At 45.4% G+C, this 27827-nt stretch overlaps 1 protein-coding gene across 3 annotated transcripts in view; it reads left to right on the top strand.

Annotated features, from left to right (window-relative positions):
- The window catches only part of ociad1 (OCIA domain containing 1), a 65395-nt gene extending 37812 nt beyond the window's left edge, over positions 1 to 27583 (top strand). For 2 of the 3 annotated variants that reach the window (XM_038791206.1, XM_038791208.1), the window contains exons 7-8: positions 14911 to 15069; positions 27040 to 27583. In XM_038791206.1, the coding sequence (XP_038647134.1) occupies positions 14911 to 15069; positions 27040 to 27080 (200 nt within the window). In that variant the 3' untranslated portion in view covers positions 27081 to 27583. The remainder of the gene's footprint in view (positions 1 to 14910; positions 15070 to 27039) is intronic. The other variant, XM_038791207.1, reaches the window with a different exon arrangement.
- The last annotated feature ends 244 nt before the right edge of the window (positions 27584 to 27827 follow it).

The raw sequence follows: 27827 nt of genomic DNA, 5'->3' as shown, positions 1-27827 counted from the left end.
GATGAGATACTAATAGGTACAATCTAACATTCGGCACCCCAAGCCTCCCTTAGAACCTGGGAGCTGCAGCTTAGTCAACTTCAAATGAGGCTTTTTATCCCAAATGAACAAGCAAATCATTCCATTAATCTCTTTTGAGACCCCAGCAGACAATAAGATTGGTAATATCTGCAAGGGATACAGCAACCTAGGCAAAACGTTCACCTTAATCAATGCAATCCTACTCGCCCATGATACCGGCTGGGAGGACCAGTGAGTCAGGTCCCACCTGATAAATGCAAGCGACTGAGGGAAATTGGCTCCATATAGTTGCTTGAAGAAAGGGGTACTTTCAACACCCAGATAAGTAAACCCCAAAGAGGACCACGTAAGGGGAAGTTAACAAGGGGATGTGAATGTGAATCTAATTCACTTGTTTCTCAGTCCGGAAGAAACAATCTCGAACACGTCCGTACTTCAGAATATTCTTTATTGCGATCGGGGCCGCTCTCTAGGTATTCCAAAGAACCACCTCTCTGAGAGTGCCAAAGTCTTGCTCAAAGCACCTTTCCTTTATATGTTTTTTTAAGGGGTTGTCTCTTACATTCACTTGAGCTGGCCCCAATACAGATTACAGCTTGTTTTCATCAAATGTTTAGTACATGACATGATTAATTTGTTATTGTCATATATTTTCAATACATAATCTTACAGACATTGAGATAGACATTTTGCGGTTATCTAGTGGCACAAAAGCGTATAGCAATTTTAGCAAAACACCAGGTGTCCAGCCATGATTTATAAATGGCTCTTACATTGGTTATCACAATAATTCCAATACATGATTTTACAAACCTTGAAGTTATCTATTGGCATATGATAATGTAGCAGCTCTAGCCTAACTAGTAGCTTAATTGGTAAATGGTAGTTATAATTGCAAGCGGCCTCCATCTTTCATATCTCATCATCCGGCCATCCGCCTTGTTTCTCAAGGTTGTGTGGCTTATAGTCACACTCCCTTACCTTGAACATCCTGCAATGGCTTCAATAACATATTCTTACATATTCGTTTAATTTGTGATGTCCCACCTGGTTCTTTCTGTTTCTGGCTATTAACCCTTACTTCACATACTTCCCTGCTTCACATTCTCACTCCCCCCTTTGATCATTCCATGATCACACAGCCCTCAGAAACTTATCCTTGAGAGTCTGAAGAATGCCTCCGGGAACTCTAGCTCTACATCCTCATACACATTCTCGGCACGTGCTAAGTCCTGCGGGTCTAATGGGGAAAGCCGCTGCATCATCTGTGGCATCACAGAAGCACCTAAACGATTACAAAAGCATTTAACACAGGTTATAATAATACACAGCAAAATGCAAAAAGCGATAAAGATAATAAATCCATGAAACAGATAGGTGGTCCAGGAGCTAGACCACAGCCATCCCCAGTCGTCTGAGGAGGACTGGCGGAGTCTCTCTACCCCATCCCGAATGTGGTCCACTAGGTGAGTAATGTTCTCCGAGCTATCAGGGATATAAGTACAGCACTCAGAACCCACCACAGCACATGTACCTCCCTTGCTGGCGAGGAGGTAGTCTAAAGCCATGCGATTCTGTAAGGCAACCGTCCGAACAGCTACTAACTCTGCACTGAGCTCACTGAGTCCTTCCGCGGTATCATTGGCCACCTGCTCCAATATATCCCGGAGCTGGATGACTTTTTGGAGAGATCTAATACTGCCGAACTGTGGCCAAAGGACAGTAGCTATTGCCTCCCAAGGCACAATGGACCTAGTGGATCGGGCATGGGGATGGTTGGATAGGTCTGTATAATGGGCGATACCAGGGACTACAAAGCCCATATAGCAAGAACCCGACCAATTTTCCGGCAACCAGGGATATGCTTTATGTCCGCATACAAAATAGGTATCATTGTACGAGCTCAAGTTCCCCTTGGCATCCGTCAGCATGATTCGAGTCAGTTCCCCCCTCCAGGGGCCGCCACTAGTCTGGTTCTTCACTGCTGACCAATTAAAGGTGAACAAGCCCTTTTGTGTAAGATTAGTTATGGGTGGTTGCCAAATCAGGGTCTGGTTACATTGGCTAGTACCTACTGGGTAGGTCCCATTGGCATGATCCTTTTTAAAACATATACTGCCTTTTGGAAACTTAGCATACTTGGGGAGGATCAGGTAGGGCGGCTGATGGGTTGCATTAAATTTTGGCCACCACCCTTGAAACCTGTTCATATTGAACCCAGCCGACTGCCAATCTATCATATCTTGTGTATCATTATCAGAATCGGTATGATTACGTCGCAAAGCCCATTCTGCAACTTCCTCGATCAAATAGGAAAGAGGGACCAAGGGAATACCCCCATGGGCATGGCTGGGAACATGCGTACATACCCAACAAGAGGAGATATTCAATTTCTTTGCATAAGTATAAGACATAAACAGGAATTAATTTGCAGTCACGTGGTGTGTTGCCCGCTTCCTCCTGGTAGGCGGGTTAGTATGGATAGTCTTAGTATGGATAGTCTTATCTGCAGGAACTCGTGGCCTGCTTTTCCTTGTACATCGATAATCCCTTTTCCTCGTACACCGGTAGTCCCACCGGCAAGCGTAGCGATCGCAGGTCAGGGATCCGCGGGTAGTCAGCAACCGAGGCTTCTGCTCGTCTTGATGAATAATGGTGGTGCTGTTTTCTACTGTGGTCGTCGTCTGCAAGGTCTCATCTGTGGTTTTGTTGGCAGTCATGTCCTTACGATAAAGGCGCAAAATCCTTGAGCTGGGTCTACATCGCTGGTCTCGAGCGGTCGCACACAGTAGTGTGCTGGCGAGGATCGCGAGGACAAAAGGCAGCCTCATCCTGTAGTCGAACGATCAGCCACATGTACCTAGAACTTGAAAACGAAAGTTAATAATCACGAAAACTTCACTAGCTTACAGTGGTGGATGTGAATCCACGCATTGCATCCTTCAACTTTGACTGCCGTGGGGGTGGTTAGGAGAACTTGGAACGGTCCTTCCCAACGTGGTTCCAACCCCTTCCATGTCCAATTGCGGATCATCACATGGTCTCCCGGTTGTACAATATCGGGGCTAACTAAAGGTGGCACTTCCTCTTGCGTGGCACGTACTCGCAAGTGGAGACTCTTTAATACTTTAGTCAAGGCTATTATATAATTAGCCATTTCTGTAGTCATGTGGTGGAACTGAATGTCTCGGGATGTATGACAGTCCCAGGGGGTGCGAAGGGGTCTTCCGTACAAGATTTCAGCGGGGCTCAATCGAGTTTTTCCCGCAGGGGTGGTTCTGATCTGGAAAAGTGCAACAGGTAAAAGTTTGAGCCAGGTGGCTCCGGTCTCTGCTTGTAGCTTAGCAAGTTTGATTTTCAGAGTCTGGTTAGCTCTTTCCACGATCCCAGCTGCCTGGGGTCTGTAGGCGCAGTGTAACTGCTGTTTAATTCCTAGTTGAGTGCAGAATTCTTTATTGATCTGTCCCACAAAGTGAGGTCCATTATCAGAGCTTAAACGATATGGAAGTCCGAATCTTGGTACAATTTCACGCATAAGAACTTTTACTACAGTTGAAGCCTTATTATCTACAGTAGGATAGGCCTCTATCCATTTACTAAACACATCAACAATCACTAATACATGCTTATAACACTGGCATCTTTCCAACTCAATGTAGTCCAGTTGCAGGGTCTCAAAGGGACCCTCGGGCAATGGTGTTTTTCCCTGCTCACAGGGGACAGCCTTCCCAGGGTTATACTGCTGACATATCAAGCAGCGACTGCTAATTCGTTGGGCTATCTCCTGCAGTCTGGGATGCCACCAGGTTTTTAACAATATATCACCTGTAGCGCGAGCACCACAGTGAGTTGCAAAGTGTACACATTCGGCCACCCAGGCTGCCAAAGCATCGGGCATACATGTCTGCCCTGCTGGGGTGACCCACAGCTTACTTTCTTTATCATATGTACATCCCAATTCTTCCCATAACTTTATATCGCTAGCAGGAGCGTCCTCCTGTAGCTGGATTACGTCAGTAATGGTCGGCATAGGCTTTTCAGAGGGAGACTTGCTTTTTGAGCTTTTAGTCTGGCTCATCATTTTAGGCGCTACCATGGCCTTTGACTTTGAGGCTTCTTTTGCTTGGTGGTCGGCCTGCCTATTTCCTTCATCTACTGGAGTTTTCCTTTCGTATGGGCAGTACACTTTATCACTGCTACCTTTTCTGGGAGCATAAGAGCTTGGAGTAACTGGGTTACTAGCTGTTGATGGGAAATTGGGGTGCCAGCGGATGTTAAGAATCCTCTGTTCTTCCATAATTGTCCGAAATCATGACTCCAAAAGCATATCTGGAGTCTGTATAAATATTTACTTTTTGCCTGCTCCTAGTGCGCATGCGCGTATTAGTGCGAACAATTCTGCTTGCTGTGCTGAAAACGGAGTCTCAAATGCTGCTGATTCTACTGTCTCCCCACCCTGGTTGATTATAGCATATCCTGATAACTGCTCCCCCCTTTCACCGATGGAAGCACTTCCATCTGTGAACATGGTTAGGTCTGGGTCGTTAAGAGGGTGAAAATTCAAAACTTAAGATTTGTAAGTCCCAATTAAAATGCATCTTCAGCTGTGTGGACTGTTCATTACTTTATCAGAATTTAAAAGGCCAGAGTTCACAGGCAAACCCGCATGGGAGTGTCAAGACATCTTCTGGATTACACACAAAAGCTTGTTGAAAGGGTTAATTGTCTTGCAGAGACAAAAAGGGGCGTATAGTGGGTGGATAAAGTGGAATGATGCCATTCGCATCTCTAAACTTGTTTTTAATTTTTCACTCAAATGGCTGGGAGTAAAAGTTGGAGTGCTGCCAAATTCCCGTTATCAAGTTTTTCAAGGAACACAATATGTTATTGAAACTCATGGACATATTTCATTTACCCATCTGTTGTTTATAAGTCATTCTGCAATCTCATAATTAAAACATCTGCGTTGTGAGACAGTTTCGTTTCACCATACTGAAGACTATCTGTGTCAGGGAAGTTCCAACCCTGAACCAATGAAACACGGCTTGATCACACCTGTCACATGCACTTCAACCATCCCAACCTCCGCTGAACACCACAAAACCAATACTTTCCTATTCCTACACACGTGATCTCGCACCCTGACCAAAATTCTCTGTGTATCAAAATTACCCTTCAGTGACAATGCGCAGACAACCCGAAGCTTTCAAATAATCACAGCTCGTAAAAAGTCAAGGTCTGAAGTCAAAGTCTGAATACAAAGACAGTGAATAGTTCAGAACAATGTTTAAATGCCTAAAACTCTCTCTCTCTCTCTGGAACTCTTGTCGCTCTTTCTCTTTATCTAACTACCCCTGCCCTTCTCTGTCTCTCCCTGACTCGCTCTCTTTCGCTCTCTCAACTTTCGCTGTCTCTATCAGTCTCTCTCTCTCTACGTAACTCTCTCTACGTAACTCTGTCTGTCTCTCTTTCTCTAAAATGGAACAAAATTAAAATACTGAAAACTTTATCTGTGTCATTCCATTTAAGTCAATTTCCACTGATTAATTTTAGAGGCATTAGCTTTTCTTAGAGATGTATATTTCTTTGTGCAGATGACCTGCTTGCTGAAATGGTTAAATTTTTGTACAGAATCAAAAGTGGTGGAGAACTTGGCATGGTGCCATCTCCGTCTACTATGTGACCTTAGACATTACCCATCCTTTCTTTCAATTTTCAATGTTCGTTATTTAACTGGTTTTTGGAAAGAGACATTACTGGATGTTTATTTTTCTTTTATTTCAAATGAGTTGAATTACTGCTGAATTTATCTGGACGGCTTGAAACGATCTGAAGTTATTCTCGACATGTATCCATTCTTAAGTTTCCAACCGTAACCTTGCACTGATCTTCCTCCCCATTTTTTCGTTCTGGGAGTGGAGGGGTTAGTCATTCTCAGATATTCCTGAACAAAACCAATTGAGTGTTTTAGCCCCTTTCTGATCTTTTGGACTTCACTTAATTTGATTTTTTTTCTCTCCTTGAGACATTCTGGGACAGTCGTTAGCCGTAATTGTTGTCAGTTTTGTGAGGTCTTTACTATCTTTACCCACTTGATTGCTTTGTTTAAAGGAGTTAGAGCTCAATTCCTTTTAACCAGCCTGTCTTCCAAATGGTGTGAAGGTTGAATTTATCATTTGTGCTTCTAACTTTATTTGTCTTATCTTTACTTCTGTGTATCTCACCATTTTTCTCTGTTCCACAGAAATCACACCCATCTTTGATCATTGTTTTTTTTTTTACCAGTGTATTTTGCTCTTCAAAAACCAAAAAAAAAATTTTAAACTGACTTTTTCACTCATTTGGCCTTGATACTAGATTTATTGGATGTTACCTCACCGTCTGTCCGCCTTGCCAAGTGATTCTAATTTTAGGCGGTCAAAGGTTTGACTACTCGCCTTGTCCACCGGCTCGAGCGGCGTCCAGCTCAGCAAATCCTTCCAAACTTACACTAAATGTTAGGGGTGAAAATATTCACACAAAGGCCTGAATATCAGTAACAAAGCAGTTTACTATGTCAGAATTCTGGGAGATAAGATTTGGGAACTCCGCAGTCCCGGACAGCACCTTATCTCACTTAAGCTTAAACTCACATGGATTAATAAACAGATTGAAGGCGGATAGCCTAATGACTTGGTTCTTTTCCCATATGTGCCTTCCTTTTTTAAGACATTGGCTGTTTTAACTATTCATTTTTCTGTCAATTTTATACCCAATTTTAATGCATTAGTTTTCCCCCAGTGGCCATTTTTCTTCTAAATTTTTATGCAATTCTCCTGACAATTTCTCAGTTGCTTGGAATATTCCGGATATTGTTTACACAAGGTTTGAAATGCGCTTCCACTATCAGAGGTTGTATCTAACGTATTACCCATCTCTACACTATTGGCAGTTAATGATCCTTGCGATTATTGTTAATTTGGTGAAATGGTCCTGGACCACTTTATTCAATCTTGAATTTAAACGGAGTTATCCTGCTCCGTTGCCCAATTCAGGCAGGCTCATCCGTGCCTGCAAGCCTATCTAACTACAAGGTTATAACGTCCTTGTTATAGTTTTAACTTAGGGTTGATCACGCACCCTCTAAAGCCTCTTATCGCGGGGGCACTTTTAAACAAAAGCAAGGATCATGATAATGCCGAAACCTCTGTTGTGGCTATTAACTACCAGGGCTACCACCCTTCCTTACGACACTAGTCCCTGACTGTGTCCATGGCTATAACTGTAGGGGCCAACTCCCTCCCTTAAACGGGTTCGCCGGACTGACCTGGATTTCGTAGGAGCGTCCCTGAGCACTGGCAGCGGGGCTGAATCGCGGACGGTACAGCGGAGGGGAATACCAAAGTGGCAAAAATTTTACTCACAGTGGTGGCCCAATTCCTCCTTCGCTCCCGAACTCGACCAGTCGCTTACGCCGTCAGCCTCAGCGGAGACTCTTTGAAATCCCACTTCTGACACCAAATGTGAATGTGAATCTAATTCACTTGTTTCTCAGTCCGGAAGAAACAATCTCGAACACGTCCGTACTTCAGAATATTCTTTATTACGATCGGAGCTGCTCTCTAGGTGTTCCAAAGAACCACCTCTCTGAGAGTGCCAAAGTCTTGCTCAAAGCACCTTTCCTTTATATGTTTTTTTAAGGGGTTGTCTCTTACATTCACTTGAGCTGGCCCCAATACAGATTACAGCTTGTTTTCATCAAATGTTTAGTACATGACATGATTAATTTGTTATTGTCATATATTTTCAATACATAATCTTACAGACATTGAGATAGACATTTTGCGGTTATCTAGTGGCACAAAAGCGTATAGCAATTTTAGCAAAACACCAGGTGTCCAGCCATGATTTATAAATGGCTCTTACATTGGTTATCACAATAATTCCAATACATGATTTTACAAACCTTGAAGTTATCTATTGGCATATGATAATGTAGCAGCTCTAGCCTAACTAGTAGCTTAATTGGTAAATGGTAGTTATAATTGCAAGCGGCCTCCATCTTTCATATCTCATCATCCGGCCATCCGCCTTGTTTCTCAAGGTTGTGTGGCTTATAGTCACACTCCCTTACCTTGAACATCCTGCAATGGCTTCAATAACATATTCTTACATATTCGTTTAATTTGTGATGTCCCACCTGGTTCTTTCTGTTTCTGGCTATTAACCCTTACTTCACATACTTCCCTGCTTCACATTCTCAGGGAGGTGGTCTGTCCCCCCACCAGCATTGCCGCAGACTTTGTAAAATTAATCTTATAACTGGATACGGTGCTAAATCTAACAGGTCAATAATGGTGGGAACCAAAATGTTCGGCTTTGACACGAACAGCAGCACAATGTCAGCGTAAAGCATGATCTTATGCTGCTTCCCTCTACAGCCCAGCACAAAATCAAAGGATCCTGTCCAATAGCCTCTGACAAAGGCTCCATAGCCAATGCGAACAGCAAGGGGGATATGGGGCAGCCCTGCCTGGTCCCTCTCTGGAGACCAAAATTCTCAGATCCAAAAGCATTCCTGAGCACTGCTGCCAAGGGCCCATGAAACACTGTATCCTACTCAACATATGCCTCTCCAACCCAAATCTCTGCAAAGTATAAACCAAGTAGTTCCATTCCACCCAGTCAAAAGCTTTCTCCATCTAAAGAGATCACTAACCCATCCAATGCCTGCTTTTGGAAGACTTGAATGACATTCAGTAATCTTCTGACATTGTAAAAATTCTAACCTCCTGTGAACCCAGTCAGATCCCTCTTTCCCCCCCCCGGGTGATCAACTGGAGAATTCCCTATAAACGCCGCACCAGCACCTTAGCCAACAATTTCAAATCAACATTCAGAAGCAAGATTGGCATCCTCTTGGGTCTTACCTGCCTTAAAAATCAGGGAAGTATTCCCTTCCCATGAGTGTTGGCGGTAACAGACCTGTCTCAAATGAATGACAAAACATATCAGTTAACGGATCTATCAACAAGTCCTTAAATTCCCTGTAAAACTCACACACAAAAGCATCCAGGGACCTTAACTGGTTGGAACTCCCTAATGGCCAGCGTCACCTTTTTAGACATAGGAGCATTTAGAACCAGCCGTTGATCCTCCAAAGCCAAAATAGCTCAAGGGAAGAAAAACAAATTCCATATCTGTCAGTACATCTCCAAACTGGCCTGAATTATATAACTCAGCATTATAAAATTCCTAAACTCCCTGTTAATGTCCTCAGTTTTAATTCTCTTACCCCTAGAATCGCGTACAGAGGGGATAGCCCTAGAATCATCCCTCTCATTGGTCAAAAAAGTCAAATACCTACTCGACTTCGCAAATTTTAAACTTCTCTCAGGCTGCTGAGTCAACAAGGAATCAAATACCACCTGAGCTGCATTAATCTCCTTCAACATCTGCCAGTTGGGATTCCTCTATATTCTTTCTCCACTTCAGCCAATCTGCCAGCGCTGGCTTTCCACCATTCTACGCCTCTTGTTGACTGTATAACAAATAGCCAACACCCCAGCATGCATCTTGCAAATCTGCCACAAAGATGGAGGGGGTCACATCAGGAAGGGAATTGACTGAGTAAAAAGAGCTCAAACTCTCTCTTAAAATAAAAAGGGACACGTAAAACTCCATGACCTTGATCTGGAGGGGTAGACCCTCGACTAAAAACTCAAGAAAACAGGAGGATAGTCAGAGATCATGATGCTACTTCTCGAACAAGAAGAGACCAAATCTAGGATTGCTCAAGGCATGAAGAAATAGTCAATTCTAGTATGACATTGGACAGAAGCCAGGAAAAATGTGATTCTTCGTCTTTAGGGTGTAATGTTCTTCACATGTCTAAATATCCCACCTCCTCACATACTGACACTTACACCCTTGTCTGAAAGGGGATTCTGGTCACTGGGAGCTTTTTTCTCCAAAAATCTTATAGGGACATAATATGAAGTATTAATTTCTGAATCAAACTCACCTGCAGGATAAAAGAAGGATTATAAAATGTGTAGCGCCGGAGGCTGCGGAAAAGCTGCTATTTCCGCAGCCGCATCACATGGTCCAATCCCAGTGGATTTTTAAATAATAGATCTATTTAATGATAGATCACTAAATTTAGGTGAGTTTGATTCACTGCAACCTTAGGGGATTTTCACAGTAACTTCATTGCAGTATTAATGTAAGCCTACTTGTGGCACTAATAAAAATTATTATTATAAGATTGTCCAATACTTTAGCAACGTTCTTCTGAAAAACTGGCTCATTTTTGTCAATTATTTCGAATTTGTGCAGCAATAATCTGAGACCTTATCCATTAATGGCAGTTTCATACTGCAGAACTATATCAACTTAATGCCAATCCACAAAACTTTGAAAATTTAGAAGCTTCATATAAAAATCTGACCACGCCAACAAATAAAGACAATCTCTGCAAAACTAATAGAACATAAGAAATAGGAAGGGTAGACAGTATGGCCCATTGAACCTGCTCTGCGATTTAAAACGATGATGGAGGATCAGCTTTATCTCCACTTTCCTGTCTTCTCTCCATATCCTTTGATCTCCTGGGTCTAACTTCAACCTTAAATATATTCATTTTGGAGCATCCACAATCCTCAGGGGTAGAGAACGCAAAGGATTTACAGCCCTTTGAGTGAAAACTTTCTCGTCATCTCAGTCCTAAATAATCAGCCCCTTATCCTGAGACTTGTGCCCCTTTGTTCTAGATTCCCAGGCTAGGGGAAACAACCTATATGTCCACCCTATGAGGTCCCTTCAGAATGTTGCCCTGTATAATTGCAGCAATTTTCCTATTCTCCAATTTTCTTGCAATAAAGGCCAACATCTGCCATTTGTCTTCCTAATTGCCTGCTGTACTGCATGCTAACTTTCTGTATTTCTCGTAAAAGTACACCTATGTCCCTCTAAGCATCATGTTTAATGCCTTTTTTAAATTATATTTTTCTATTCTTAATGCCAAAGTGAATAAATAACATGACAATTCCCCACATTATACTCATGCCACTATGTTGCCACTCACTTAATCTATTTATCTCTTCTTGTAGCCTCTTTGTGCCCACCTCACAATTTGCATTCATACCTAGCTTTGTACCATCAGCAAAATTTAATATTTACTCTGTTTCTTCATTTAAGTCATTAATATAGATTGTAAATTGCTGATGCCCCAGCACTGATCCTAAGCTAGGGGAGTACTGACCCTAGTTTGCTGCATGCCAAGTTGAAAATCCCCTTTGCTCTGTTGGTTAACCAATCCCCTATTGTTGTTATATATTACTGCTATTCCCTTAGCACTCATCTTGTATATTTGTCTTGTGTGTGACACTTCATTGAATGGCTTTGGAAATCCAAGTTTGCTAGATCTATTGGTACCCCTCCATCTACCTTGTTAGTTACATCCTCAAACTCGTACTACTTCCCTTTGGTAAAGCCATGTCACTTTGAAAACTATAATTTTATCAGCCAAAGTGCATTATTAAGACTTCCTTCAGAATAAATTGCAGTACTTTCCCGACAATTGATGTCAGGCTAACAGGCCTATAGTTCCCTGTTTTCTCTCTTTCTGTTTCCTTCAGATTTTACTTCCTTAACCTTTTACAGTACATTTTATCTGATGATATTAATTATCTTAATTTCCTCACGCTCATTATCCCCTCAGTTACCCTCTTCTGGTATGTAACTGGTAACATCTACTGTGAAGATAAACATAAAATATTTGTTCAATGTCTCTGCCATTTCCTCATTCCCCATGATAATTTTCCTGTCTTTGGCTGGGATTTTCCACTCCCATTTCCATCGAGTGGGTTTGGCAATGAGAGCGGAAAATCTTGCAGGAGGTCCAAACCACATTTCACGCAATTGTCTCCACACTCCGCCAGTGACGTAGCATGTTTCCCAACTTTCAAAATTGGGAACATAATGGAGGGGGACAAGGTGTCCATGGAAGGGATTAAGGCCAAGTGGGACGAAGAGCTGGGGAGGTAATGGGAGAAGGTCTGTAGTGTGAGGTGCTACGAAGGGTGAATGCCTCGACCTCCTGCACGAGGTTGGGGCTGATACAACTGAAGGTCGTGTATATGGCGCACCTCACTGAGGGGGTGGAGGATATCTGTGAGCGGTGCAGGAGGGGCATCTCAAACCATGCACATATGTTTTGGTCCTCCCTGAAGTTGGAGAGGTATTGGTGGGAGGTCTTTGGTATAATCTCGGGGGTACTGCATGTGGATTTGGAACCGGGTCCCCAAAAGGTAATTCTCGGGGTGTCAGACCGGCCCGAGCTGCAGGCGGGTGCAGGGGCAGATGTTTTAGCCTTTGCCTTGCTGATTGCCCGGAGGCGGGTCCTGCTGGGGTGGAGGTCAGCTTCTCCACCCTGAGACTCAGTGTGGTGGGGGGACCTGCTGGAATTCTTGACCCTGGAGAAGGTGATATTCGAGCTAAGGGGGGGAAACGAAGGAGGCATTCTACAATTCATGGGGACTGTTTATCATATGCTTTCGGGAACTTGCTGCCATTGAACACGGGGCGGGGAAGTAGAATAAAAAGATTATTAAAGATTATTTTTCGAGTTTGCAAATAACACAAAAGATTGGCCAGGTGGTGAACAGTGAGGTTGAGTGTCTTGGGTTACAAGAAGATATAGATGAGATCGTCAAATGGGCACAAAAGTAGCTGATGGAATTTAACCCTGAAAAGTGCGAGGTGATACACTTTGGAAGGAGTAATGTGACAAGGAAGTACTCAATGAATGGCATGACAACACTGGTAAGTTCCGAGGAACAAAGGGATCTTGGCTTGTTAGTCCACAGATCTCTGAAGGCAGAAAACCTGGTTAATAAGGTTGGTGAAAATGGCATATGGAAAACTTGATTTTGTCAATCGATGCATAGATTACAAAAACATAGAGGTCATGTTGGAGTTGTACAGAACTTTGGTGAGGCCACAACTGGAGGACTGTGTTCAACTCTTGTCACCACATTATAGGAAGGAAGTGATTGCACCCCCTCCAGTCGATTCACCAGGATGTTGCCTGAGATGGAACATTTTAATCTATGCAGAGAGGATGGATAGGCTTAGGCTGTTTTCGCTGGAGCAGACAAGACTGAGGGATGACCTGATCAATGTGTACCAGATTATGAGCGGCGTGGATAGGGAGCAGCTGTTCCCCTTAGTTGAAGGCTCAGTTACGAGGGAACACAAGTTCAAGATAAGGGGCAAGAGGTTTAGGGAAGATTTAAGGAAATGCTTTTTTACCCAGAGGGTGGTGAGGGTCTGGAATGCATGGATGTGGGGGTGATAGAGGCAGGTTAAAAGTACCTGGATGAGCACCTGGCATGTCATAACATTCAACACTATGGGCCAAGTGCTGGCAAATGGAATTAGGGCATGTCAACTGTTTTTCATACATCGATGCAGATTAAATGGGGCGAAAGACCTCTTCTGTGATCTCTTCCTATCATTGCTCAAGCCTTCATTTACCCATAAACAGTGCCTGCACAATTCAAATACTTCTTTTCAAAAAATTTCCAAAACTGTTGAAATCCATTTTTAACATTCTTTGGAATCATACCTAACAGGTCATCTTGGTTTAGTTTTCCAAACCTATTTCGTGCATATTCATAAAGGTCAGTGATGTTCCCACTAATAATTTTATGTATTCCTGTAGAATTGATTTTCATGATCATATCATTCTGTTCGAGAAAAAAATCCACTTCAAACAAGTGAGTGTTGCTCACACATTTTTATTCTTGAATTATAAACTCTTTTTTTTATCAGTACAAACATCTTGGTGCCTTTGTTTAGGACAGAACTTCAGATTCGCCTTTTTGAAAATTATTTCAATACAAGCAGCATTGCTAATTCAAGTAAACTTTCAAAACCTCAATACACTTTTTTTTCCTTTAAAAAGCATCTCCTAAAAACTGAGGGGTAGTCAGAATGATAGCCACTGAAGAATCAGAGTGGAAATTTAATCATGTAATTTTATTTTCCGGTTATTATTTTAGAAACGTTTTGGGTGGAATTTTCAATTAATTTAATTTTGAAAACATTTTGATTCAGGAAAAGAGGCTAATCATAGAATCCCTACTGTCCAGAAGGAAGCCATTCAGCCCATCGAGTCTGGACCCACCCTCCAAAAGAGCACCCGACCTAGGCCTACTCCTCCACCCTATCCGTGTAGCTCTATAACCCCACATAACCTTTGGACTCTAAGAGGCAATTTAGCATGGCCAATCCACCTAACCTACACACCTTTGGACTGTGGGAGGAAACCGGAGCACCTAGAAGAAACTCACGCAAACACTGAGAATATGCAAACTTCACACAGGCAGTTACCCAGTTCGGAACCAAACCTGCGCTGTGAGCCATCAGTGCTAACCGCTGTGCTATGCCGCTAATGTATACCAATGTTTGTATATATTCAGTATTTGTTTTTCAGAAGCTAAACTGTTGTCTGATTGTGAGCACTAATTGCAATTGCATTATAGAATTTACAATTTGCAGCTTTAATACTAAAGCTTTCTCACTTGAAACTAGCATCATTCCTGGATCTGAGTTGCCAACCTGGAAACATATGTCTGATGGGCCAAAGCATGCCTGATGGCCCAAAGCAGTCTGGGGCAAGTCAGCCAGTACTCATGGGCCTTCTACTCCTCATTGCTTGCAGACTAAGGCTTTTCCCAAAATGACATTGCATCCTGTAAAACAACACTTGCTTGTTTTGCATTGCATTTCTTTTGGAGGACACTATACTGTTTCTTTAACCTCTTATAAGATACGTTATATTTGCTTCCAACCACAGGTTTCTTGAACCTCTTCTAAAATAAGTTTATTTGCTTCTGACCACAGCACCTGGCCCAGTGATAGAAGAATCAAAGCCTCAAAGGAAATCATTGACATACGACGAATTGAGAAACAAAAATAGGGAATTATATGAAGTGACAGTGGCACAAAAAGCAGAATCTCATCACAAACCAACTCCACAGAGATTACCTAAAAGCAAAGAAGGTCAATTATGGATTTTTGTTATGTGTCCTTTCTCAGAGCACACTTCTACCTTTCCCTAAGTTGCTTCTTGAACTGTTGCTGATCCTGTGATGGTGTTCCCTTCATGATGTTAGATCAGGAATGACAGAATTCTGATTGAATGATATCTGCCCGGAATGGTGATGTATGTCTAACTCAGAATCGTAAGTTGGGGGAGGCAGTGGCGTAGTGGTATTGTCGCTGGAAGAGTAATTCAGAGACCTAGGGTAATGCTCTGGGGACACTGGTTCAAATCCCACCTCAGCAAATGGTAACATTTGAATTCGCTAAAAATCTGGAGAGGATTGTGTTTAAGTGTTCTTAAATTGATGGTTAAGACAAATCTGGCTAGATTGTAATTGTTGTGGTATGATTGCCAACATATCCAATTCCAGCTGCTGTCTGCAGCCCTGTTTATTTGTATGTTTCAGGAAGATGAGCTTGCCACAAAAAATGTTTTAAAGAGATTTGTTTTACATAAGAACACAAAGATAAAAGGACCATTTCTACTGGAGTTACAAAGAGATTGAATATTCTTTTTAATAACAAAGAGTCAATCACCACCTTTGCCTCAGTTGATCTGCTGCCAAAATGATCCATGACTTTATCTCCAGACTCAGCTTTTCTAGTATTCTCCCAGCTGACCTTCCCATCTGCCAATCTCCAAACACCTCAGCTCATCCAGAATACCCTGATGCTCATAATTTATCACAGACTCACCCATCACTCCTGTCATCATTGGCCTATGCTGGTCCACGATAAAATTTACACCCTTGCACTCAACCCACTTCATGCCTCACCCCTTCCAATTTCGTACCTTTCCAGCTCTCCAAGCCTTTAAGAGCTCTGCATTTCACAAATTCTGGTATCTTGTGCATTTTGAACACCTCTCGCTCCACTTTTAACATTCAGTTAGTTTTGGAAATCCCTCCATAAACTCTCTTACCTCCCCACCTACCTCTCGTGTTTTTTAAAACCTTTTTATTAAAATAAGGATATACATAACAACATACAAACAATCAATCAATAACAAAATAAACAAACACTATCCTCCTATTTGAGATCTTTTTCTCTTATTACCATTAAATTTTTTCTCTCGCTTCTCCCTTCCCATCCCATCTCCCCTATCCACCTCCTTTTACGCGCTGGCAACAAATAGATCCTTAAATTGAGACAACAGCTTCCATCTGTTGGGCAGGTGGGGCAGCACGGTAGCATTGTGGATAGCACAATCGCTTCACAGCTCCAGGGTCCCAGGTTCGATTCCGGCTTGGGTCACTGTCTGTGCGGAGTCTGCACATCCTCCCCGTGTGTGCATGAGTTTCCTCCGGGTGCTCCGGTTTCCTCCCACAGTCCATGATAAATTGCCCTTAGTGTCCAAAATTGCCCTTAGTGTTGGGTGGGGTTACTGGGTTATGGGGATAGGGTGGAGTTGTTGACCTTGGGTAGGGTGCTCTTTCCAAGAGCCGGTGCAGACTCGATGGGCTGAATGGCCTCCTTCTGCACTGTAAATTCTATGATTCTATGATCTCACCCAGAATTCCCCATCTGAGCCACGAAAGACAAACTTAATTTTCTCAAGTTTAAGGAATACCACAAGATCCCCTAACCATGTTGATATTTTTGGAGGATCTTCTGACTTCTATTCTAATGAAATTCACCTCCGGGCGATCAATATGACAAAGGCCACCACATCGGCTCTTTTCCCTTCTGTTAGTCCTGGTATTTCTGACACTCCAAAAATTACTCAAGAGCTCCCGATAATATTTACACCTCCACAATTTTTGATAATGTTTCACATACCGAGTTCCAAAACCCCACTAATTGTGCACGTGACCAGAATGTGTGGACATGGTTAGCTGGTCCTGCTTTACACTCTCCCATTTATCTTCTACCTCTGTGAAGAATCTATTCATTCTTTCCTGTGTCATTTGCGCCCTATCTACAATCTTGAATCAAATTAAGCTCACCCTAGCACATGAAGATGTAGTATTGACCCTGTGCATAATTTCACTCCATTCCAATTTCATATCCAACTCATCTACTTTTGTTTTATTTCTTCAATCGGTATTTTCATTGTGTCCATCGGCCATCCATAAATGTTAGTATTTTCCCATCTTCCAACTCATCTGGCTTCCAACTCATCTGGCAAGAGCAATTTATAAGAAGGTTGTTATCTGGTAGTCGAGGGAAAGAGGACAACTCGTTTTTCACCAAATTTCGATAGGGTTGAGTGGACTTATTTGCAAGAGGTTTGGGTAAATTTAGATTTGGGCCAACATTCATCTCATGGATTAGATTATCATATACAGCCCCCACAGCTAGCGTTAAAACTAATTTGATTAGCTCGGGGTATTTCCAGCTATTTGGGGGCACGAGACAGGGATGTCTGTTATCCCCACTTCCCTTCACATTAGCAATAGGACTTCTGGCTATTGCTCTCCAAGATTTTCGGGAATGGTCAGGTATTATTAGAGGGAATAGAGTACATAGAGTTTTGCTATATGTGGACAATTTATACATGTATATATCTAACCCATTGAAATGTATGGATAAGATTATGAATATATTGAAAAGATTTGGAACCTTCTCGGGCTACAAATTAAATATAGCAAAAGTGAAATATTTCCAATAACTACCTTGGGGTGAGAAAAAGATTCAAGTACCCTTCCATTTACACTAACCAAAAATAAATTCAAATACTTAGATATTCAGGTAGCTCATGACAGGGCCACAAGGCATAGGTTGAGTGTAATAGTCCTGGTAGAGGGGTAAAAGAAGATTTAAAAAGGTGGAATACCTTTCCACTTTCATTAGTTGTGCGGGTACAAACAATCAAAATGAACAGCCTACCAAAATTTTTATTCATATTTCAATCCCTCCCAATATTTCTACCTAAGACATTTTTCTATAAAATGGATATAATAATTTCGGATTTTATATGGACCAATAAAATTCCACAAACGTGATGAATATTTTTACAAAGGAATTGGCGGGTGGGAGGGTTGGCATTGCCCAATCTCTTGTATTATTGGGTGGCTAATATAGAGAATGGTGGAAAGAGGAAGATGCAGAATGGGGTCAGGTGGAGGAAGCATCGTGTAAGGGGGCCAGCTTGAAGGCTTTAGCTGTTGCCCTACTCCCATTTACCCCAAGGAAGTTTATCAGGAAGTCCAGTGATGGCATCATCATTAAAAATCTGGAGCCAATTGAGACGACATTTTGTTTTGGGAAACATGTCGATGCTACCCCCTATTTATGGAAACCCCCAATTCACCACGGCAAGATTAGATATAACATTTGAACAGTGGTATAAAGGAGGATTGATACAGGTAAAAGCCTTATTCTTGGATGATAGATTTGCAAACTTTAAAGAATTGAGGGAAAAACACAAAATACCTCTCATGTTTTAAGACACCCTCTTTAAAATCTATCCCTCAATCATACCTCTATTTAGCATTCCTAACTCGGTTATTACCCCATGGATCAATTGAGGCAAAGCCCATTGAACGGTAGATAAGTAGTTGAAGTTGATGAAAATTCAGTGCTATGGAGACACTGGGTGCAATCTGATTGGATAGCCTCTGCAAAGAGCTGGGCTGGCATGATGTGCCAAGTGGCCTCCTATGGCTTTTACTCCAGGTAAAGTAACATTTAAACTTTGAAGATTCATGGTAAGAACTTTATATACAATAGACGATGTGGATCTGTTGAAAATTTATGTTTGTATCCTAGACGAAATTTAGAATAGTGACTATGGTCATGCCTTTTTAGAATAATTTGTTTCGAAGTAAGCAAGCGAGTCAATACAAGCAGTCCTCAGACTTATGACACAATTGAATCCTCAAAGCCGAATCGCAAGTCAAAGTGTCACAAGTCGGAACCAATTTCACCATCGGAACAATGTTAGAAATGGGGTATTGGTTCCTGAACCAAGGCTGGAAATCACTCCTGGGGTTCCCGGCGGTGTGAAATGCTCTCAACTCTTGCATTTTCAAGTCACTGAGGCAAATGTTAATGATTGCACACCTTAGCACAAGTTCCTCAATGTGGGGGCTCTAATGAAGCCATCAATCACTGTCAGTTGCCTGTGAGTCTGAGTGCATATTATGTGATCCAATGAGTACTGTTGTGACAGTTGTGCTGAAGAAAAGCCTGACATTGGTGTATTAGTGGTTCGAATGAAACACTCCTTTCCAACCTAATAGGAACAGTACAGTGGCTAGAGTAACATTATCCAGCCAAATAGATGGGCAGCGCAGAATGTCGATGTGCACACATGGACGTGCTGGCGTGGCATCATAAAGTTGAAACTGACATTACAAAGTCAAAATAGAGTGTCAATTAATAAATGACATAAATGGCGCTCATCGTAACTCGCATGCTGTAAACTCTTTTTTTAAAAAAATAATTGTTATTGAGATTTTCACAAAATATATCAACAAGAAAACAGTGTTAACAACAAAAACAAAGAAAAACACAATAACCCCCAAAACCAACCCCCCCTCCCAGTAACTACAAAAAGAAGAAATAGATTAGCACCCGACATATTCAATAAACACATGTACACATTTCTTCCCTCCCCGACACAAACCCCAGCCCCCCCACCCCCGGGTTGCTGCTGCTGCCGGCCTATTTTCCTACCGTTCTGCCAGGAAGTCAAGGAAAGACCACCACCGCCTTAAAAACCCCTGTACTGATCCCCTCAGGGCAAATTTCACCCTCTCCAATTTGATGAACCCCGCCATATCATTGACCCAGGCCTCCACGCTTCGGGGCCTCGCATCCTTCCATTGAAGCAAAATCCTCCGCCGGGCTACTAGGGACGCAAAGGCCAGAACACCGGCCTCTTTCGCCTCCTGCACTCCCGGCTCCAACCCCAAAATTTGCGAGTCCCCAGCCTGGCTTGACCCTGGATCCTACCACCTTCGACACGGTCCTAGCTACCCCCTTCCAAAATTCCCCCAGTGCTGGGCATGCCCAGAACATATGGGCATGGTTCGCTGGGCTCCCCGAGCACCTAGCACACCTGTCTTCGCCCCCGAAAAACCTACTCATCCTCGTCCCGGTCATGTGAGCCCTATGCAGCACCTTGAACTGTATGAGGCTAAGCCTCGCACAAGAAGAGGAGGAATTCACTCTTTCGAGGGCATCCGCCCACGTCCCCTCCTCAATCTCCTCACCCAGCTCCTCTTCCCATTTACCCTTCAGCTCCTCCACCGTGGCCTCATCTACCTCCTGCATTACGTGGAAATCCTCCCCCCTCCAACCCACACCCCCGAGAGCACCCTGTCCCGTACCCCACATGAGGGCAGCAGAGGGAACCCCTCCACCTGCCGCCTGGAAAACGCCCTAACCTGCATGTACCTAAACATGTTCCCCGGGGGGAGCTCAAACTTCCCCTCTAACTCATCCAAGCTCGCAAACCTCCCATCTACAAACAGGTCCCTCAACCTCCTCATACCTACCATGTGCCAGCCAAGAAACCCGCCCTCAATGCTCCCTGGAACAAACCGGTGGTTCCCCCATATCAGGGACTCCATCGATCCCCCCACCTTCCCCCTATGCCGTCTCCATTGCCCCCAGATTTTGAGGGTAGTCGCCACCACCGGGCTCGTGGTATACCTCGTTGGAGGGAGCGGCAACGGCGCCGTTACCAGCGCCTCCAGGCTCGTGTCCACACAGGACGCCATCTCCATCCTCTTCCATGCGGCCCCTTCCCCGTCCATTACCCACTTACGCACCAATAGTACCCGCAGAGGTTGGGCAGCGCCAGCCCCCCCTATCCCTGCCCCGCTCCAAAAACACCCGTATCACCCTCGGAGTCCCATGCGCCCATACAAATCCCATAATACTCCTGTTAACTCTCCTAAAAAAGGCCTTCGGGATAAGGATGAGGAGGCACTGGAACAGGAACAGAAACCTCGGGAGCACCGTCATCTTGACTGACTGCACCCTGCCCGCCAGCGACAGCGGCAACATGTCCCATCTTTTAAACGCCTCCATTTGCTCCACCAGCCTAGTGAGGTTAAGTTTGTGTAGGGCCCCCCAGCTCCTAGCCACCTGGACTTCCAGGTACCTAAAGCTCCTCCCTGCCATTTTCAGTGGGAGCCTACCAATCCCTCCTCCTGATTCCCAGGTGCACAACGAATAACTCACTCTTACCCAGGTTGAGCTTGTACCCTGAAAAGCCCCCAAATTCCCTAAGAATCTTCATCACCTCAGGCATTCCCCCCACTGGGTCCGCCATATATAGCAACAAGTCATCTGCGTAAAGTGACACTCGGTGCTCCTCCCCACCTCGCACCAGACCCCTCCAATTCCTCGACTCCCTCAACGCCATGGCCAGGGGCTCAATTGCCAACGCAAAGAGCAAGGGGGACAGGGGACACCCCTGTCTCGTCCCCCGGTACAACCGAAAGTACTCCGATCTCCTCCTATTCGTGGCTACGCTCGCCATCGGGGCCTCATATAACAGCCTCACCCAACTGACAAACCCCTCCCCGAACCCAAACCTTTCCAGCACCTCCCACAGGTACCCCCACTCGACCCTATCAAAGGCCTTCTCCGCGTCTAATGCTACCACTATCTCCGCCTCCCCTTCTACCGCCAGCATCATTATAACATTCAGAAGCCTACGTATATTGGTGTTCAGCTGCCTTCCCTTCACAAATCCCGTCTGGTCCTCATGAATTACCCCCGGCACACAGTCCTCTATCCTTGTGGCCAAGATCTTCGCCAACAGCTTGGCATCCACGTTTAACAGCGAGATCGGCCTATATGATCCACACTGCAGGGGGTCCTTGTCCCGTTTAAGGATCAAGGAAATCATCACCCGTGACATAGTCGGGGGCAAAGCCCTCCCCTCCCTTGCCTCGTTAAAGGTCCTAACCAACAGGGGGCCCAGCAGGTCTGCGTACATTTTATAAAATTCGACCGGGAACCCATCCGGCCCCGGCGCCTTCCCCGACTGCATGCTGCCTATCCCAGTAACCAGCTCCTCCAGCTCAATCGGCCCCTCCACCTGCCCCTCCTCCACCTTAGGAAATCTCAGCCTGTCCAAAAAGCGCCCCATTCCCCCCCCCCCCCCCCTACCGGGGGTTCGGACCGGTACAATTCCCCATAAAAGTCCCTGAAGGCCCCATTAATGTCCACCCCCCTTCGCACCACATTTCCTCCCCGATCCTTCACTCCACCAATCTCCCTGGCCGCGTCCCGCTTACGGAGCTGATGCGCCAGCATCCTACTCACCTTCTCCCCGTATTCGTACACCGCTCCCTGTGCCTTCCTCCACTGAGCTTCCGCCTTTCTGGTGGTCAGTAAGTCGAACTTGGCCTGAAGATTACGTCGCACCCTCAGCAATCCCTCCTCCGGAGCCTCTGCGTATCTCCTGTTCACCCTCACCATCTCCCCCACCAACCTCTCCCTCTCTCTTTGCTCTCCCCTCTCCCTATGGGCTTGGATGGAAATCAACTCCCCTCTAATCACCGCCTTCAATGCCTCCCAAACCGTCCCCACTCGGACCTCCCCATTATCATTGGCCTCTAAATACCTCTTGATACACCCCCGAACCCGCCCGCCCACCTCCTCATCCGCCAGCAGCCCCACCTCCAGGTGCCAAAGCGGCCGCTGGTCCCTCCTCCCCCAGCTCAAGGTCCACCCAGTGCGGGGCATGATCTGAAATTACTATGGCCGAATACTCGGCATCCTCCACCCTCGGAATCAGTCCCCTGCTCAGAACAAAAGAATCGATCCGGGAATAGGCTTTATGCACATGGGAGAAAAGTGAATACTCCCTTGGCCTCGCGAACCTCCAAGGATCCACCCCTCCAATCTGGTCCATAAACCCCCTCAACACCTTAGCTGCCGCGGTCCTCCTGCCCGTCCTGGACATGGATCGATCCAATGGGCGATCCAGCACTGTATTAAAGTCCCCCCCCGTCCCCCCCCCATATCGGGCCCCCCCGTCTCCAGATCCGGAATGCGGCCCAACATGCGCCGCATAAAACTCGCATCGTCCCAGTTTGGGGCATAGACATTCACCAGCACTACCCGCTTCCCTTGCAACTTGCTGCTCACCATCACATACCTCCCGCCACTGTCAGCCACCACCTTCGACGCCTCAAACGACACCCTTTTTCCCACCAGGATCGCCACCCCCAGATTTTTTGCATCCAGCCCCGAATGAAACACTTGGCCTACCCATCCCTTCGTCAGTCTAACCTGGTCCGCCACCTTCAGGTGCGTCTCCTGGAGCATAGCCACGTCCGCCTTCAGCCTCTTCAGGTGTGTAAACACCCGGGCCCGTTTGACCGGCCCATTCAGCCCCCTCACATTCCAAGTTATCAGCCGGATCAGAGGGTTCCCTGCCCCCCTCCCCTGCCAACTAGCCATAACCCATCCCCTGCCCGCCTCAGGCCAGCACCCCCTGCTCGGCCCGTTCCCCACGGCGGCAAACCCCCCCCCCCCCCCCCCCCCCGCATACTCCAGCTCCTTCCTGGCCATTTCAGCAGCAACCCGGTACCCCCCCTCAAAACCAGGCTAGGACCCCTCCCAGCTGCGTTACTCCCTCCACAGCACTCCCGTGAGCCAGCTAACTTCTGCTGACCCCGGCGGCTCCCGCCACACCTCCGACTCCCCCCAACGTGTGGCTACTTCTCCTCCCCCGTACCCATCAGCAGATCCTCCTCTTCCCCCTCCCGCTCTCGCGCAGGAAAAAAGCCCGCGCTTCTCAGCTCCGACCCCGCCCCCATCCACCCTCAGCGCGGGAAACAAAAGAAAAGCCCGCGCATTTCCCCCTGCCCGACCCCGCCTCCTCTCGGGTAGCTCCCCTTGTCGGCCCCCACCACCAGCTCCCCACACTCCAAGTCTACCCCCCAACTCGAGCCCATCCACCAAACCCACGCAAAAAGACAGCACCCCACCTGCCCTAGAAACAACACACAACCAGCATGAAACAGAGAACCCCACCCCACCAAAAGTTAAGTTATTTACAAACCCCCGACCCTCAGTTAGAGACCAACTTCTTGGCCTTGCCAAAGGCCCACGCCTCCTCCGGGGACTCAAAGTAAAAGTGCCGGTCCTTGTAGGTGACCCACAGACACGCTGGCTGTAACATGCCAAACTTCACACTCTTTCTGTGGAGCACTGCCTTCGTCCGGTTGTACCCAGCCCTCCGCTTAGCCACCTCCGCACTCTAGTCCTGGTAGATCCGCACTACCGTGTTCTCCCACTTGCTACTCCGCTCCTTCTTGGCCCACCTAAGCATGCACTCTCGGTCAACGAACCGGTGGAACCGCACCAGCACCGCCCGTGGCGGCTCATTCGGCTTGGGCCTCCTGGCCAGTATTCTGTGGGCCCTCTCCAGCTCCAGGGGCCCCTGGAAGGACCCAGCTCCCATCAGCGAGTTCAGCAAGACGACCACGTAGGCCCCCAGGTCTGACCCCTCCAGCCCCTCCGTGAGGCCCAGGATCCGCAAATGTTTCCGCCTTGACCAGTTCTCCATCTCCTCGAACCGCTCCTGCCACTTCTTATGGTGCACCTCATGCATCTCCACCTTTACCGCGAGGGCCACGGCCTCATCCTCTCTTTCGGAGGCTTGTTGTCGGAGCTCCCGGATCTCCACCCCCTGGGCTGTCTGCGTCGCCAGCAGCTTGTCCGTAGTAGCCTTCAACGAGTCTAGCAGCTCCACTTTTAGCTCCCAAAAACAGCGCTGGAGAGTCTCCTGCTGCTCCTGCGCCCACTGCCTCCATTCCTCGAGGCCTCCGCCGGCTGCCATCTTGTTTTTCTTCCCTCGCTTTTTCCTAGGCGCTGCCACCGCTATTTTGCTGGCCCCACTCCTGGTCCAGACCATAGAACACTGGGGATCTGCTGCTGACACCTTCCCATATCGGGAACCGTCGATTAAGTACCGCTGGGGGCCCTTAAAAGAGCCCAAAAGTCCGTTCCTGGCGGGAGCTGCCGAACGTGCGGCTTAGATCCGCATAGCCGCAACCGGAAGTCAAGTCGCATGCTGTCAACTCAAGGACTGCCTGTAATGATCTGCATTTCCCACCATTACATATGAAGCCATAACTTGCTGGTTGCCCAACTTCAGATTTGGTGAATGCCCAAAAGATGCACTGGGGAATCCCTCTTGAAACCTCCCAGGTAAGAATTTGCATGCAATTGTCCAGAAGCACTAACTTCCCCTGGGCAATTGCGCTGTGCTGGGAACCATCCAACAAAGCTATGTAAATCGCTAACTTTGGATAGTTCCACCAGGGTTATGCTAATAGTTACTCAGAAAGAGTTAGAAGAAATATAACCTATTGTAACGTCTGCATAACTATTGATTCCCACACAGGCCTCTTTTCTCCACGCTCCCCACCAACCCCCCCACCCCTCCTCCCAGCTCTCCCCTTGACCTCAAAGACTTTTATTTCTTATTCTTTCAGAGTAACTATTAGTGTAAGACTGGCAGAACCATCTGAAGTTAGCAATATAAATCACTTTGTTGGATGGGGGTCGGCACAATTATTGGATTGGATTTTGTTTATTGTCACGTGTACCGAGGTACAGTGAAAAGTATTTTTCTGCGAGCAGCTCAACAGATCATTAAGTACATGGGAAGAAAAGGGAATAACAGAAAATACATAATAGGGCAACACAAGGTAACTGCATAAGTACTGGCATCGGTGAATGAGGTCAGTCCATAAAAGGGTCATTAAGAAGTCTGGTAACAACGGGGAAGAAGCTGTTTTTGAGTCTGTTCGTGCGTGCTCTCAGACTTCTGTATCTCCTGCCTGATGGAAGAAGTTGGAAGAGTGAGTAAGCCGGGTGGGAGGGGTCTTTGATTATGCTGCCCACTTTCCCCAGGCAGCGAGAGGTGTAGATGGAGTCAATGGATGGGAGGCAGGTTTGTGTGATGGACTGGGTGGTGTTCACGACTTTCTTAAGTATCTTGCAGTCCTGGGCTGAGCAGTTGCCATACCAGGCTGTGATGCAGCCAGATAGGATGCTTTCTATGGTGCATCTGTAAAAATTGGTAAGGGTTAATGTGGACATGCCAAATTTCCTTTGTTTCCTGAGGAAGTATAGGCGCTGTTGTGCTTTCTTGGTGGTAGCGTCGATGTGGGTAGACCAGGACAGATTTTTGGAGATGTGAACCCCTAGGAATTTGAAACTGCTAACCATCTCCACCTCGGCCCCGTTGATGCTGACAGGGGTATGTACAGTACATTGCTTCCTGAAGTCAATAACCAGCTCTTTAGTTTTGCTGGCATTGAGGGAGAGATTGTTGTCGCTGCACCACTCCACTAGGTTTTCTATCTCCCTCCTGTATTCTGACTCGTCGTTATTCGAGATCCGGCCTACTATGGTCATAGGGTCAGCAAACTTGTAGTTGGAGTTGGAACCAAATGTTGCCACGCAGTCGTGTTTGTACAGGGAGTAGAGTAGAGGGCTAAGTACGCAGCCTTGCGGGTCCCCAGTGTTGAGGACTATTGTGGAGGAGATGTTGTTCATTCTTACTGATTGTGGTCTGTTGGTCAGAAAATCGAGAAAGCAGTTGCAAAGTGGAGAGCCAAGTCCTAGGTTTTGGAGCTTTGATGTGAGTTTGGCTGGGATTATGGTGTCGAAGGCGGAGCTGTAGTCAATAAATAGGAGTCTGATGTAGGAGTCCTTGTTGTCGATTATCCAGGGGAGGTTAGCGTTGCTGGACAATTACCAGGTAACCCTTAGCTGGTAATATCCGGGAGAAATTCCAGAGCTCATCTTTGGGTTTCCCCCCCCAAAATCCGACACTGGGGAACCAGGAAGTTATGGGATTGCCTTTGTTTTCTCTATCTACAGCTGCTGCCAGAGCTTCAGTGTTTTCAGCATTTTGTGTTTTTGTGCCACAAATAAGCAACTAGCCTGAAGCTTCTTGTAAATCATTACTGATAATCTCTTCTGGTCTAATATTTTTTCAAGTAGATAAAACAAACAAGTATGGTGACGCCTGGGAAGAATAAGGAAGACTCTGCGAGCAAGAAGCAAGTGAAGTCAGAATATTGGAAATATTCATCTACAGAAATATTTAATCTGAAAGCTTGAAGTGTGTTTTTAAAAAGTTTGATCCCAACCTGATTAGACTATAAAGATCTTTTGAAGATCTGTCCTTTTAATGGAATCCATTTGACCTGTTTACAGAATCACCTGTCAAAGACTTCTGTTCCATTTTCCTCATAAAAATTATGATATTTTGAAAACACCACCAAAGTTTTCTTGCTGATACTTGTGTTCATTTCTAAATGGAGCAGTTTTAAACAGGGAAGGTATGCAGAGTAAAACATTGATTTTGTTCAAGGATATAATGGACAGGCTCAATATGGATGATTGTATATTAATTCTGAGCTGTCTTGCTGTTAATCAAATTTAACCAAAGTGATTTGCTGTATTTCTGTGATACTATGTATGTTCCATTGTAACCATGAAGCTATTAATCCAAGTATAAATTTGAAAATTATGAACTTAATTAAATGTAGTGTTTTGTTATCAGTGCTTTTTTTATAAAAGCAATCCCATAATTTTCGTAATTAATAATCTTTTTCTATTCATTCATGGGATGAGAGTATTGCTGACTGGGCCAGCATTCATTGCCTATCCCTAACTACCCGTTAAAAGGTAGTGGTAACTGCCTTCTTAGACTGCTGCAGTCTGCTTGGTGTAGGTACATCCATGGTGCTGTCAGGGAGAAAGTTCCAGAATTTTGATCCATT

Source organism: Scyliorhinus canicula, chromosome 3 (assembly GCF_902713615.1).
Source record: "Scyliorhinus canicula chromosome 3, sScyCan1.1, whole genome shotgun sequence".
NCBI classification, from domain to species: Eukaryota; Metazoa; Chordata; class Chondrichthyes; order Carcharhiniformes; family Scyliorhinidae; genus Scyliorhinus; species Scyliorhinus canicula.
Note: the sequence above shows the minus strand (reverse complement) of the source record. Positions and strands in the feature narration are given on the sequence as shown.